A 12202-nucleotide genomic window follows, 5' to 3' on the forward strand; every position below is an offset into this window, starting at 1 on the left:
ATTCACACTCTTTGAAATTGTTTTTGAAGAAGTGGTCCATGTTCCCCTCACACAGCGGGGGAGTTATTCTAACATTTGCTACTTCAGATCAATATAAAGCAGAACCACGACTACAAGTATCCATTCATTCCTCGCCGATAACTCTTAAGTTACTAGAAGTGTTTTTAAAATGTCCTGGTCTCTTCACCTAAAATGGAGAATTCATTCACCCTATAAATCAGGAAATGATAACAATGTGTTACAGGTAAGTCATTTTTCCTTCTATTTTTACAATGTTTTGAAAATAACACCCACATTAGATGGAGAATGCTTAGGTAAGATCATTAGATTAGTCAATATTTTAAAAGTTTAGGTGAAGCTTTCTAGTTTCCCAGTCTGTCATTAGGACTAAGTAGTAATTTGGTAATGGTCAAAGAATGCATGTTGCAGGCATTCTACGTCAAGTAAAATCTTTACCCATCAAATGCATTTACCCTAATGTGTGTTTTGAATTCATTCTGCTATGTTTGATTTGTACATTTATTTGCACTTGGTACATTACTATATTGCCTCTTTTAGCAAGAATGTTTACAATGGTTTTACGTTTCAGAAACTTAAAAAAAAACCAAACAGGTGGATATGTTTTTTGTTTTTTAGCAATCAGAAAATATGGCCGTGATTTTCAGGCTATCTCTGATGTGATTGGAAACAAATCAGTGGTGCAAGTGAAAAACTTTTTTGTAAATTATCGACGCCGTTTCAACATAGATGAAGTTTTACAAGAGTGGGAGGCGGAGCATGGAAAAGGGGAAGAAAATGGAGAAACTGTCCAGAAGCTTATAAAATTGCCTGATCCTGCCATTAAAATGTCAGAAGAGGAGGAGGAAGAGGAGGTAATTCTGACATAAAGCCGCTACCATATGATAATGTTATTCATTATAAAGGCAACTTTTGATACAGTTTTCAGTGTTTTGCAATGCCTGCATTTTAAACACTACACAGGTAGAACAATATATATGTAAATCCATTCTTGCACATTTCCTTTTCTTGCCTAATTGCATTAATTGAGTGAACTTATATTTCCAACAACAGCACCCATATGTAAACAGCTTAGAGAGGCCTGGAATTTCAAAAGAATCCGAAAAGAACTACCAAGTGTGAGAAGAGATTGTAAGGGTAATGGTTTAGATGCAACATGCATTTATCCAGATTTAATGCCCTGTTATCAAACCACCATTTAGTGAAGCTATGCCTAATTACTATGGCCCAGGATCCCATGCACTGTCCTTCCATGTTGCTTAACCCGGTCTGTGCCCTAAAGTTCACACTTAAATTATTTTTCCTCCGCTGTACCAAAGTTTGCGGTTTTCAGAGGGTAGTGTAGCTGAGACATTTATTCTTGTCTTACAAATGTTAACACTTTTTAAAAATCAAAGTGATAGAGACTGCAGCTAAACCTTTTAACTTAATTCAACCAATGTCAAAAAAGGACTGGCCTTGCTTGTATTCCCATTCAAAAAGTGCATTCCTTATTAGCTTGACTTTGTTCATTTTGGGATTCATCAGACGTGTTTGCCTTAGGTTGGTCTCTGAAATAAATGGCATATAGAGCAAGAACCAGTGGAACAAAACGCTTCATTGACCATAGTTGGTGGGTTAGATAATAGTAGATTTACCATGCTCATTTGTGACTACCTTAGAAGACAGTGTGCTTGGTGGCTACCACTTGTCGCGGAGGAACCAAAGAATTGCTGTCTACTTTGAAACAATAAATCGTGTACCACACCCTCCCCATCATAAAACTGCATTATTTATTCGTTAGATAACCTCCGGCTTGAGGCGGTGGTGGCCTGCCTGAATGCTGTCACAGATCGGCAAATTGAAGCGGATATGGGCGTTTGTTTGTTATTGTGGTTCCCTCACACCCCCCGCACTCGCATCACCAGCAAATTTTATGACTTGGGCCTGATATTGGCCAAACGGGAAATCACCATGCATTGGAAATCCAGCCGAGGCCCCAGCTACTCACGCTGGAGATCTACCCTGGAGCGTTGGGCGAAAGCAGAGAGCGCGTTGCGGCTGCAACAGGCCAGGCAACTAGATAATGACAGGGCGCTAGAGACGGCCAGGGCGTGGGAGGCCCTTGTGACCGAGCTGCAACTGCCTGAGGGTGACCAAAGCGAGGATGGTGAGGCAGCGACACCGTAGGGTATTTTAGCTAGGAGGTTCCCCATTCCTGGTACTGTACACAACTGACACGAGTACCGCTGGAGGTTCTGGGAGCTTAGGTCCCCCGATGGAATGCATCACCTACCTCCTCCTTTCGACTGCTTTGACGGAGGGACAGATTGTTGATTATTGGCTGATGAGAGAGGGGACACTGGCGCACTGACGAGGGGGGTGGGATACGGGAGGGGACTGGTTGTGGGATTGTTATCATAAAAGGCACATATTCAGAACAGAACTGTTACTCCACATTTTCAGATATAAATGTATGTATTGTTTATTATACTGCAATGCTCTATTCTGAAATGCCAATAAAAATTGTTTTTACAAAAAAATAGATAACCTCAGGCTTTCATGTCAGTGAGGATTTTGAATCCTGATCATTCCCTACAATGTCTCCAAACTTCAAGAGTCTGCCATGCAAGTTGGGTGTTGATTTTGTTTTTTAAAAAATGTTTTATTATTGGTAACATGCTAAGTTCCCTAAAAGGCTTTGCCACCTATGAGGGAATGCTTCTAATGAAGGGCGATCCAGTGCTTTGATATCTTTTTCTAAGTGATCTTCAATCCAGAATCATTCCTTATGGAACACATTCACACCTACCATTTGATAAAAGCAGATGTCCTTTATTTTTTCATAGACATTTATTCATTGACTTTAAGTGTATCACTTGGTTTACCCCATTACATTTCTTTAAGCAAAACATCTGAGCTCACGCTGTAGAGAAGACTCTGGTTGTTCAAACCGGGATCCAGAACATTTTTACCTGGTCCATACTATCCACCTCCACAATATTACCATTCATTTTCTACACTCCTTCCAGATGTTTTAAGATGGATGTGGCTGTACACCAGTCAAAGTGACTCTGGTGTCCTTGCTCTTATTCCAAACCTCTGGGTAGATTTACACTTACTGGTGAAACCTACAAATTCTTGCTAAAGCTCAACAGTTTTGAGCTGCTGGTACCCTACATCGGGTGAGCATGTGCCATTGGGCACATGCTTATTATACCCATGCAGGGGCACACTGTAGGAAGCTGGCTCTGTACATACTATACCAAAGTGAGGTATAGTGTGCACAGAGTCCAGTGAAAACCCCAAAGGTAGACGGAGGTAAAAGTAGATATCTGAAAGAGACTATTAGTTATGGATTCCTCACCTTGGAATTACCCCTAGGGGTCAGACTGGATCCAGAAAATTTTCTTAAGCAGTGCCCCTGCGCGTCAGTAGGTGGCGTCGGTCAACTCCATGTTCTTTGTTGGCATCGTGATTGCCTGAATAACGTAGCAAGATCTACTTAGACAGTGCCCCTGTGCGCTGACATCAGTTGTTTCTTTTTCCGCGCCAGCAAGTGCAGATCCGGAGAGAGCGGTACCTCACGTCCCTTTTTGACTCTTTTTCCGACTTTTTCTCGACTTAGTTTTGAGTCTTCACGACTCCTGGTGCATAGGGATGTCATCTTGTCAGACCGGCTTCAAGCCTTGTGGTTCCTGCCACAAGCTGATGTCCGTAATGGACCCCCATCTTGTGTGCCTATGGTGTCTGGAGCACGACCACGATCCAAAGTCTTTGTGGGAGTGGTTCCGAAAGCTTCTGGAGGCCCAGCAGTCTGCTCCGTGCCACTTGAGGTCCTGGTCCAGAGGGAGGTCTCTGACCCATCACCACTACTACTTGTCGAAGTCTTCGTCTTCGGGTAAGTCAAAGCACAAAAAGAAAGCAAAGAAGCATCGTCTCTCTTCGCGTTCTCCCTGTCCCTCAGCTGATGCATATTGTGGACAGTTGTCCCCCGGCTCCGCCCACATAGCCTCTTGGGTTGGCTCCAAGCCTCACACCCTTTCCGGGAGCCGGAGCAACCCTTACCCAACTTCGTAGCTTTTACGACACCCTACATTCCGTCTTAGGGCAGCCCGACTCCACTGATGCGCCGCAGGGCCCCGTGGACTCAGCAGTGGGTTGTAGGCCTTTGATGCCGGTGGCTCCGGTGCCGCAGGACCCCAGGGATTCAGGCCTCTATCCAGATCGGTGCCGGTTGACCTCACAACACCTCCTCTGGCGCCGAATCCGTTGGTGACACCTCTGCCGCCTGCGACATGGTTGTGTCCCCAACTGATGTTGACCCCAGCCTCCCCCTCGATGGGGGCACGGACAGACGTCGGTACCGACGCCGACTGGTACTTTTGTACCTCTGCTCTCCCCTGGTGTTCCCTATTGCCCTGAGTGGAGGACTGGGAGGGGTCTGTGGACCCTCTGGCAGACCAGTTAGAAGAACCGGCCTGGAGAGAGGAGTTGGGTGAGGCCGGTGGTCTGGACACCACCCCAGATCTTGGCATGCTATCTCCCCCTACCAAGGCTACGGGGAAGGGCGCAGCATACGCAGTGGTATTGTGTAAGGCGGCGGAGGCCTTGAATCTTGACCTTCCTGTGGTCAGGACTAACTTCCTGACAGAGGTGCTTCGACCGGCAGCAGCCTCTTCAGAGCCCCTGCTGCCGTTCAATGAGGCCCTCACTGACATCCTTTTGGGCACTTGGTCCAAGCCAAACACAAGGGCCCCTGTGGATAGGATGATTGCCTGACGCCACCACCCGGCCCCGGGCGACCCCATTTTCCTCTCCCAATACCCTACCCCAGAGAAATATGTTGTTCCAAGCCTCGACTTCCTAGGGTGCATTCCCTACTGCTCCACCTGATAGGGAATCCAAGAAGCTGGACCATCTTTGGTAGAAAATCTTTTCTTTCTCCAGATTAGGACTGCAGTCGGTGAACACCACATGTCTCTTGGGCCGTTACTCCCATTCTGTGTGGGACACGGTCGCACAGGTGCTACCACAGTGCCCAGAGGAGGCCCGGACCGTGCTCTCCTGAGTAATTGCCTAAGGGAGAGACGCAGGAAAGTTCGCCGTATGATGTGGACTGGACACCGCCGACTGGTTGTGCAGGATGATTTCCATGTCCATATCCCTAAGGTGCTACGCCAGGCTGAGGTCCACTAGCTTTTCGGGTAATGTCCAAGCTACACTTTTGGACATGCCATTTGATGGCCGTTGCTTGTTTGGCAGCAAAGCAGACAACGCGCTCTAGGGCTTTAAGGACTCCAGGGCTACGGCCAGGTCCTTGGGCCTCGCTTCTACCTCTCGCCCTGCGCGGTCTGCTATTTGCCCCTTTCGTCGCTACGGAAGGGGTGCCCCGCCATGTTCCATCCAGAGCTACAGGCCTGCGCAAGCTGTCCAGCCACTCCATGGCTGAGGACGTTGGACCCAACGTTGTGGGCAGGCCAGTCCACCAGTGCCCCCTCTGCAGCAGCCTCCAAGCCCTCATAGTCCGAACTTTCAGGGCCACCATTCGCCAGTGGGTGGCAGGATTCGCGATCACCTCTCACACTGGTTCATCACGTCGGACCGGTGGGTTTTGAAGATAGTCCAAAGGTGCTACTCCCTCCCCTTCGAGACTGCCCCTCAATCCATGCTACCTCAATTTCATCGCATGTCGGAGGATCACTAGGCCCTTCTCCACCAGAAAGTTATGGCTCTCTTGGCCAAGGGAGCCATCGAGCGAGTTCCTGCCCCAGAAGTAGGTTGTGGTTGTTGTTCCCACTACTTTCTGGTGCCCAAATTGGACAAGGGCCTGCTCCCCTTCTTGGATCTCATGATCATCAACCGCTTCCTCCGGAAGGAGAAGTTCAAAATGTTGACATTGGTTCAGGTCTTGTCTGCCCTCGACCCGGGAGACTGGATGGTAGCTTTGGACTTGCAGGACGCTTATTTTCACATCCCCATCCTGCTGTCCCACAATTGTTACCTATGGTTCACGGTAGGCCACAAGCACTTTCAGTTTACCGTGCTCCCTTTTGGCCTTACAAGCGCCCTTCGGGTGTTCACGAAAGTGATGGTGGTGGTCACAGCTCATCTTCGCAGGTTAGGGGTTCCAGTCTATCTAGATGACTGACTGTTGAAGGGGGGCTCGCCCCAGGTTGTCGTCTCCCACCTCCAGACTGCTGCAGACCTCCTGCATTCACGGGGGTTCACTATCAACATGCCGAAGTCACACCTGATTCCCTCTCAGAAGCTCCTTTTCATTGGAGCGGTTCTGGACACAGCGAAGTGTCGGGCTTATCCACCCAAGCAACAAGTCCGGAATATTCAGACTATGATTCCGATCTTTCTGCCTCAATCCCAGGTTTCGGTCAGAATGACCTGAGGCTCCTCGGCCTCATGCATCCTGCTGGTGGACTATGCCAGGTGACGTATGCGGGCTCTGCAGTTGATCCTGAAGTTCCAGTGGGCACAGCATCAGGGGAATCTTTCCGATTGCATCCAGATCTCGGAAGGCACTGCACACCAATTGCAGCGCTGATTACTGAACCAGGATTGGGTCAACGGCAGGTTCCCCAACCAGAGATTAAAGTGGTAACAGATGCATCACTTCCGGGGTGGGGTGCCCACATGGGGGAGGCGGAGATCAGAAGCTTCTGGTCTCCGGGAAGTCTGGGCTCCACATCAATCTGCTGGAGCTCCAGGTGATTCGTCTTGCACTGAAGGCATTCCTTCCTTCAGTCAAAGGAATAGTACTGCAGGTGTTCACTTACATCCCGTCTGCCATGTGATACTGCTAAAAAACAGGGCGGGTGGGGTTGTGCCCCTATGTCAGGAGGCACTTTGTCTCTGAAAGTGGCTAGAACATCAAGGCATGTCCCTGTGGTTCAACACCTGGCAGGTTCTCTGGACGCCAGGGCGGACAAACTCCGCTGCCGGTGCATGATGGATGACGAATGGCATCTTCATTCGGAGGTGGTGCAAGGTCTCTTTCAGCAGTGGGGAGAGCCTTGGTTAGATCTATTCGCACAATGTCAGCAGTTCTGCACGTTGGAATTTCCAAGGCGGCACTCGCTAGGCAACGCTTTTCGTTGCGAGTGGAGTTGCGGTCTTCTATACACCTTTCCACCTCTACCACTTCTGACCAGAGTGCCAAAGGAGATCAAGCGCAACCAGGCCCAAGTCATTCTTGTGACTCTGGACTTGGCACGAAGAGTCTGGTATCCCAAGCTCCTGAACATGGCCATCAATCCTCCGATCAGACTGCCCTTTCGGAAGGACTTTCTGTCGCAGCAGCAGGGGATGGTACTCCACTGAACCTGTTCATTCTCCACCTCCTTGCGTGGAGATTGAGCGGCGATAGTTGACAGCTTTCGACCTTCCTCCCCAAGTCTGTAATGTTATCTTGTCAGCCATGCGTCCCTTCACCAAAACAGTATACGCCTGTAGATGGAACAAATTTGTGGCATGGTGCGCAGCAAAGGTGGTGGATCCCCTTTCTGCCCCTCTTACAGAGGTTCTCCTCTTCATTCTTTCCTTGGCCAAGCAGGGCTCTGCTCTAGGCATTCAAGGGCTATCTGTCAGCCATTTCGGTCTGTTCGAGGCATGTGGGCTGCTGAATTTATATCTATGCATAGATCGCCGTCTAGTGTTGGGTCCGGATGATTGCACATTGTTGTCCTGGAAGAGTCTTCGAAGTATCACGAGATAGGTGGCTCCTCCCCTGGACTACAGTGCGCATGGGCATCCACTCCATGCTCAGATAGTTTTTTTCCGCCATTGGGTTCGGATGTACTTCTTGACTCACGTTCGGAAATTCTACTAGTTACTCTTTTTTCGAGTCCAAAAGGCCATTGTCTTTCGTTCGGTGCCTTTTACCATTCCAGTTCTTTGAACTCGCCGTCAGAAGACTTTTGCCTTTTGACGCCAAAGGCCCAGCGACGATCGACGATGGAACGAAGTCCGTTCAAGCGCTGCCCCGTCTGCAACTCGAAATATCCTCACATCGACGTGCACCCGGTGTGCAACAAATGTCTCTCACCGGACCACGACGAGGCCAGCTGCATGGCCTGTTCGTAATTCAGATCCAAGAAAACTCTCAGTCTTCGATGCGCTGCACGACAGTCTGCACGAGAATCGGCACCAGACCCAGAAAACATCTTCGGGGGGGTGACGACGAAGAAAATGTTCGGGACGAGGATCCGGAGCACTCGGATCCAGCGTCGGAGCCAGACTCCACCTACAATGAGGACGAGGAAGAACTCTACGTCCATGATGAAGACATCGTCGAGGTAGGGGACGACGTACAACCTACTGGAGCCGTCGACGACGACTCAGGTGAAGAGCTAAGCCCAACCGCAGTTGCGGAGGCCCATAAAGACTCTTCCACGGCTCAGGTCGAGGCATCGCAGGAAGGCCTTAGCCAAGATCTTCGACACCGTTCTCTAGTCCCGCTTCAAGGCCCGACTAAGAACATTGCCAAAGAGCCATCGGTTGATAGGCCCCACTCTGTGGAGATATCAAAACCAAAACCGAAAGACACGAAATCGAAACCGACACTGGTTGAAACGACTGTCAGCTCGAAGACTTCGGAACCTTCCGGACTTTCTTCAGGGCAAGAATGAGTTATCCCCTTATGTGTGGGGATATTAAAGTGGGGGAATTCCCTACTCTATTAATGTAGCGAGAGAAGAGTAGCTTCTCCTCGTGTTAATGTATTGATAGTGTTATGAGATGCCAGGCTCCATCCAAATTAAGTTGGGCGTAGGCTTCTCAGTCAGCAAGACAACTGGGCATGCTCACATATTGTGTGGACGCTCCCTACCGGAAACCAAACTGTCTTGCCTCCCGGCTCACGGTTGCTGTTGAACAGCAACCGTGAGCCGGGAGGGTAACTCATTCTTGCCCTGAAGAAAGTCCGGGACCTTTATGGCCACCTTAGGACTGAAACATGTCGGCACATCACTAGCGTCATAGGACCATAAAAATCCTTGTAAGACCCATTTTTACTTCATTTTTAACAACCCACCCAGACTCATGAATAAAGGGATACCTGGGGTCTGATTGAGGTATTCTATTTATATCCACTTGCCTTCACTATCACAAGAGCTTCCCAACACTGTGGTTGAGCCCACCCCGACCTATAGGACACAGGTATGTGTGCCATGTCGACTCTTCATTTTTCTCTGCACCAACACACACAGCCTTCAATGGCAGTGTGTGTTTTAAGGTGCAGGACCGCTAAGGGTGGCACAATACGTGCTGCAACCCTTCGAGGCCTTCCCTGGTTACAGTGTCCTTGGTACCCTAGGTTACCTTTTACAAGGGACTGAAATGTGGCCAGAGAGGTGCCAATTGGGGGTGCAAGGTACACTTTTGGAAAAGAACACCGGTCCTGGGAACCTGATTGGCAGTGGCCCAGGGTACATAAGTCAAAGTGCATCAGAAATCTGGCAACAAGAGGGGGGTTTACTGCAACAGAAACCTTAGTTCTTAGTAACCCCCTGAGAAAAGTACTTTCGCTACATTACCAGGCATGCATTCTACAAAATTCAAGGTGCCAATGCCACATCCATCCTGGAACCTATAATACCCTGATAAGGAGCCAGTATAGCATCTGACTAATTGGAATTGATGTTCTCATTGAAAGACATGAACTTGTAAACAGCTCTGGATTTTCCTCTGTGTGACTGTCTCTGTTCGGAGTGAACATTTAAATAGATAAGACATGACAAATCTATGGCACTGCCTTTTGCAATACATCTACACCAAGGGTATTTTACAAATGTTTGTAAGTAGAGGTGGCACATTATTGCAGAGATTTATAATTAAGCAAAGTTGGCTGGTTAAGGAAAACTGATCGCTACAATGTCAAAATGATACAAAACCAAATGCCGAAGCTCTGCTAGCACTTACGCTTGATATTGTGAATAGGCAGACACCATGAAGGATTTCTTGCATCTCAGAGGAATGTAATCCCTCACCCAAACAGTGCTGAAGTTATTTGGGCATGATGTCCGCATGTATTTAAATAGTGCAACATTCTGATGGCTAATTCTGACTGCAAATTCCACACCTTTACAATAGCCCCAGGCACAAGACTGGATCTTAAAGACTTCTCCGTAGACCCTGTGTAATGATGGGTGACAACATGCAGCTCTGCGTCCACTCTGCTCCAAACTGGGAGTAACAGCTCGAGCCATTTATAGGTGCCACCCAAGTGTGCCGACATCATTTCTCTCTTTCTGTGCCTTTGCATGCGGATCTAGAGCTAGCTCCTATCTTTTTATCTGATCATTGTTGTGCTCCAAGCCTTCATGTCCGTTGAAGTAAAAAAAAGAACCAAAAGATCTCCAAGCACACCTCCGCCCAGCCTCGCCACTCTGTCTGAGAAGTCATGAAGACATCAGAGTGCCCAGTGGTCTCTTTTGGTCCACTACTGACGAGGCCATTCTGCAGCTGTTCTTGATGTACTCGGAGTACTTGGATCTGCTGGCGATGACACAATACATTGAGGCATTCAGGTAGGGCTTGCTTCGCATTTTCAATATCTTTCTGGCTCCCTCTTGCATTCCCATGGAGCCCCATGGATCTGCAGGGTTCTTCTGCTGGGTTACCACCAGCCGGTTTGCCCTGTGCGCCAGCTGTGCCTCATAAGGTTTCCGCTCAAACTGTGGAGCAAATTTCACGCCCTGCACCGTGATTAATCACTGTTTGTGCCTGGTCATCTCAGGCACATGCAGAGGGGGATGTCAAGCCCATAGTTATAAAACCTGGCTGAAGTAGTGTCATTTCAGTCCCTACACCCCCAGCCCCCATTTATTTTGACTCCAACAAGACGCTATCTTTACCTAGAGCATCCTCTAGTATTCTGCCAAGTCACTCTGACAAGAGCTAACCACCTTTTTATATTTACTATAGTGATTGACGGTGGGGACGAAATTACCCCACAGTATGACAATTGCAAATTTGTATGGACCGACTAGACGGTAGTGGGCTGGGTACTTCCCTGACAGAGGGTTATTACCTGCCCCTCCCCCCAACTCTTACTCCTTCCACCACCCTGGCAGTCCTTTGACTGAAGTTAATTTCCTTTGCCATTGTTATTAGAAGACTGCCAAAGTTGTAGATTTACAACAGACTTCAGTAGACTTAAACACTTATGTCCTCACAGTCGATCCTCATCGGCCCCTCTGCTGCCTTTTAACAAGACCCTAACTGACACACTCATGATTCCTCTTGTCCACTAGTGACCATACAAGTGACACATTACCATAGGCCAGCTATGGTGAGTCTGCCTTTCTCACTTCGAATCCTATGCAGTAAGTGTGCACAACGAGCAGTCTTTGTATTTCCGATGTTCAGAATTTTCATATAATAAACCGCCTACACAAGTTTCTTCTGAAACTGACTTTTTTATGTCTGTAATAGATGTAAAATGCATAACATAAATGGATCTGGATGATGCTACACAGCGGTTTTTAAAAACCAGCCAATGGTTCCACTCAACATGAGTGAAATAGGAGGGGAGCACCGAATATTGTGCAATCACAAGGTAAAAAAAGTGTGTGTGTGCAATTAATACCTCTGGGAGCCAGTTATTTGGAGAAAATAATTCAGCACCACACCCATGTAGACCATATTTAACATTTGAGTATCCAGTGATAGCTTCTAATACCAGCTTGTGCATGCAACAAAAAAAACAGGAATTGTAGGTAAAGTGAGAACTCTGTCAAGGCAAAATATCTTCATCTCAATGTAGGTGTATGTTTGAAAGTTCTTTTTTGATATATTCAATAATAGGAGTCAAAGACTCGAAGCCATAGGTTGCTGGACCCCTGGGTGGGCTCTTCACCCAGGGGTCCAGCAACATGTCTGCTGTGTGGCAGCCTAGGCAGCCTCTCAGACAAGACGGGGGGGACGGCATCACGCGACTCCGCCCAGGCGTTGTCCGCGTACGTGACGTCAGCGAGGTCACATAGGTCCTACCTTCGTCAGTTTTTTTTTCCTTTTCTGCATGCAACGTGGATCTGGTTTGAGCTCTGGGCCTGTTTAGGCCTTTCCCTTTCGCAATTGCGTGTGTGGGAACATGGTGCGAATGCCTTCGGGCTTTAAGATGTGCTCATCTTGTGGCCGCCTGATGTCGCCGACGTATCCTCACCCCATCTGTATGTGGTGTTTGGGGGAA

The 12202-nt window shown here is 48.2% G+C and overlaps 1 protein-coding gene across 3 annotated transcripts in view; it reads left to right on the forward strand.

The window, feature by feature from the left end:
* Nucleotides 1-12202, forward strand: part of RCOR1 (REST corepressor 1) — a 523596-nt gene that overhangs the window by 495096 nt on the left and 16298 nt on the right. For 2 of the 3 annotated variants that reach the window (XM_078660219.1, XM_078660217.1), the window contains one exon: nucleotides 637-872. The exons of the other annotated variant lie outside the window; for it this stretch is intronic. In XM_078660219.1, the coding sequence (XP_078516345.1) occupies nucleotides 637-872 (236 nt within the window). The remainder of the gene's footprint in view (nucleotides 1-636; nucleotides 873-12202) is intronic. 3 annotated transcript variants of the gene reach the window in all.

Source organism: Lissotriton helveticus, chromosome 9, assembly GCF_964261635.1.
Source record: "Lissotriton helveticus chromosome 9, aLisHel1.1, whole genome shotgun sequence".
Taxonomy (NCBI): Eukaryota; Metazoa; Chordata; class Amphibia; order Caudata; family Salamandridae; genus Lissotriton; species Lissotriton helveticus.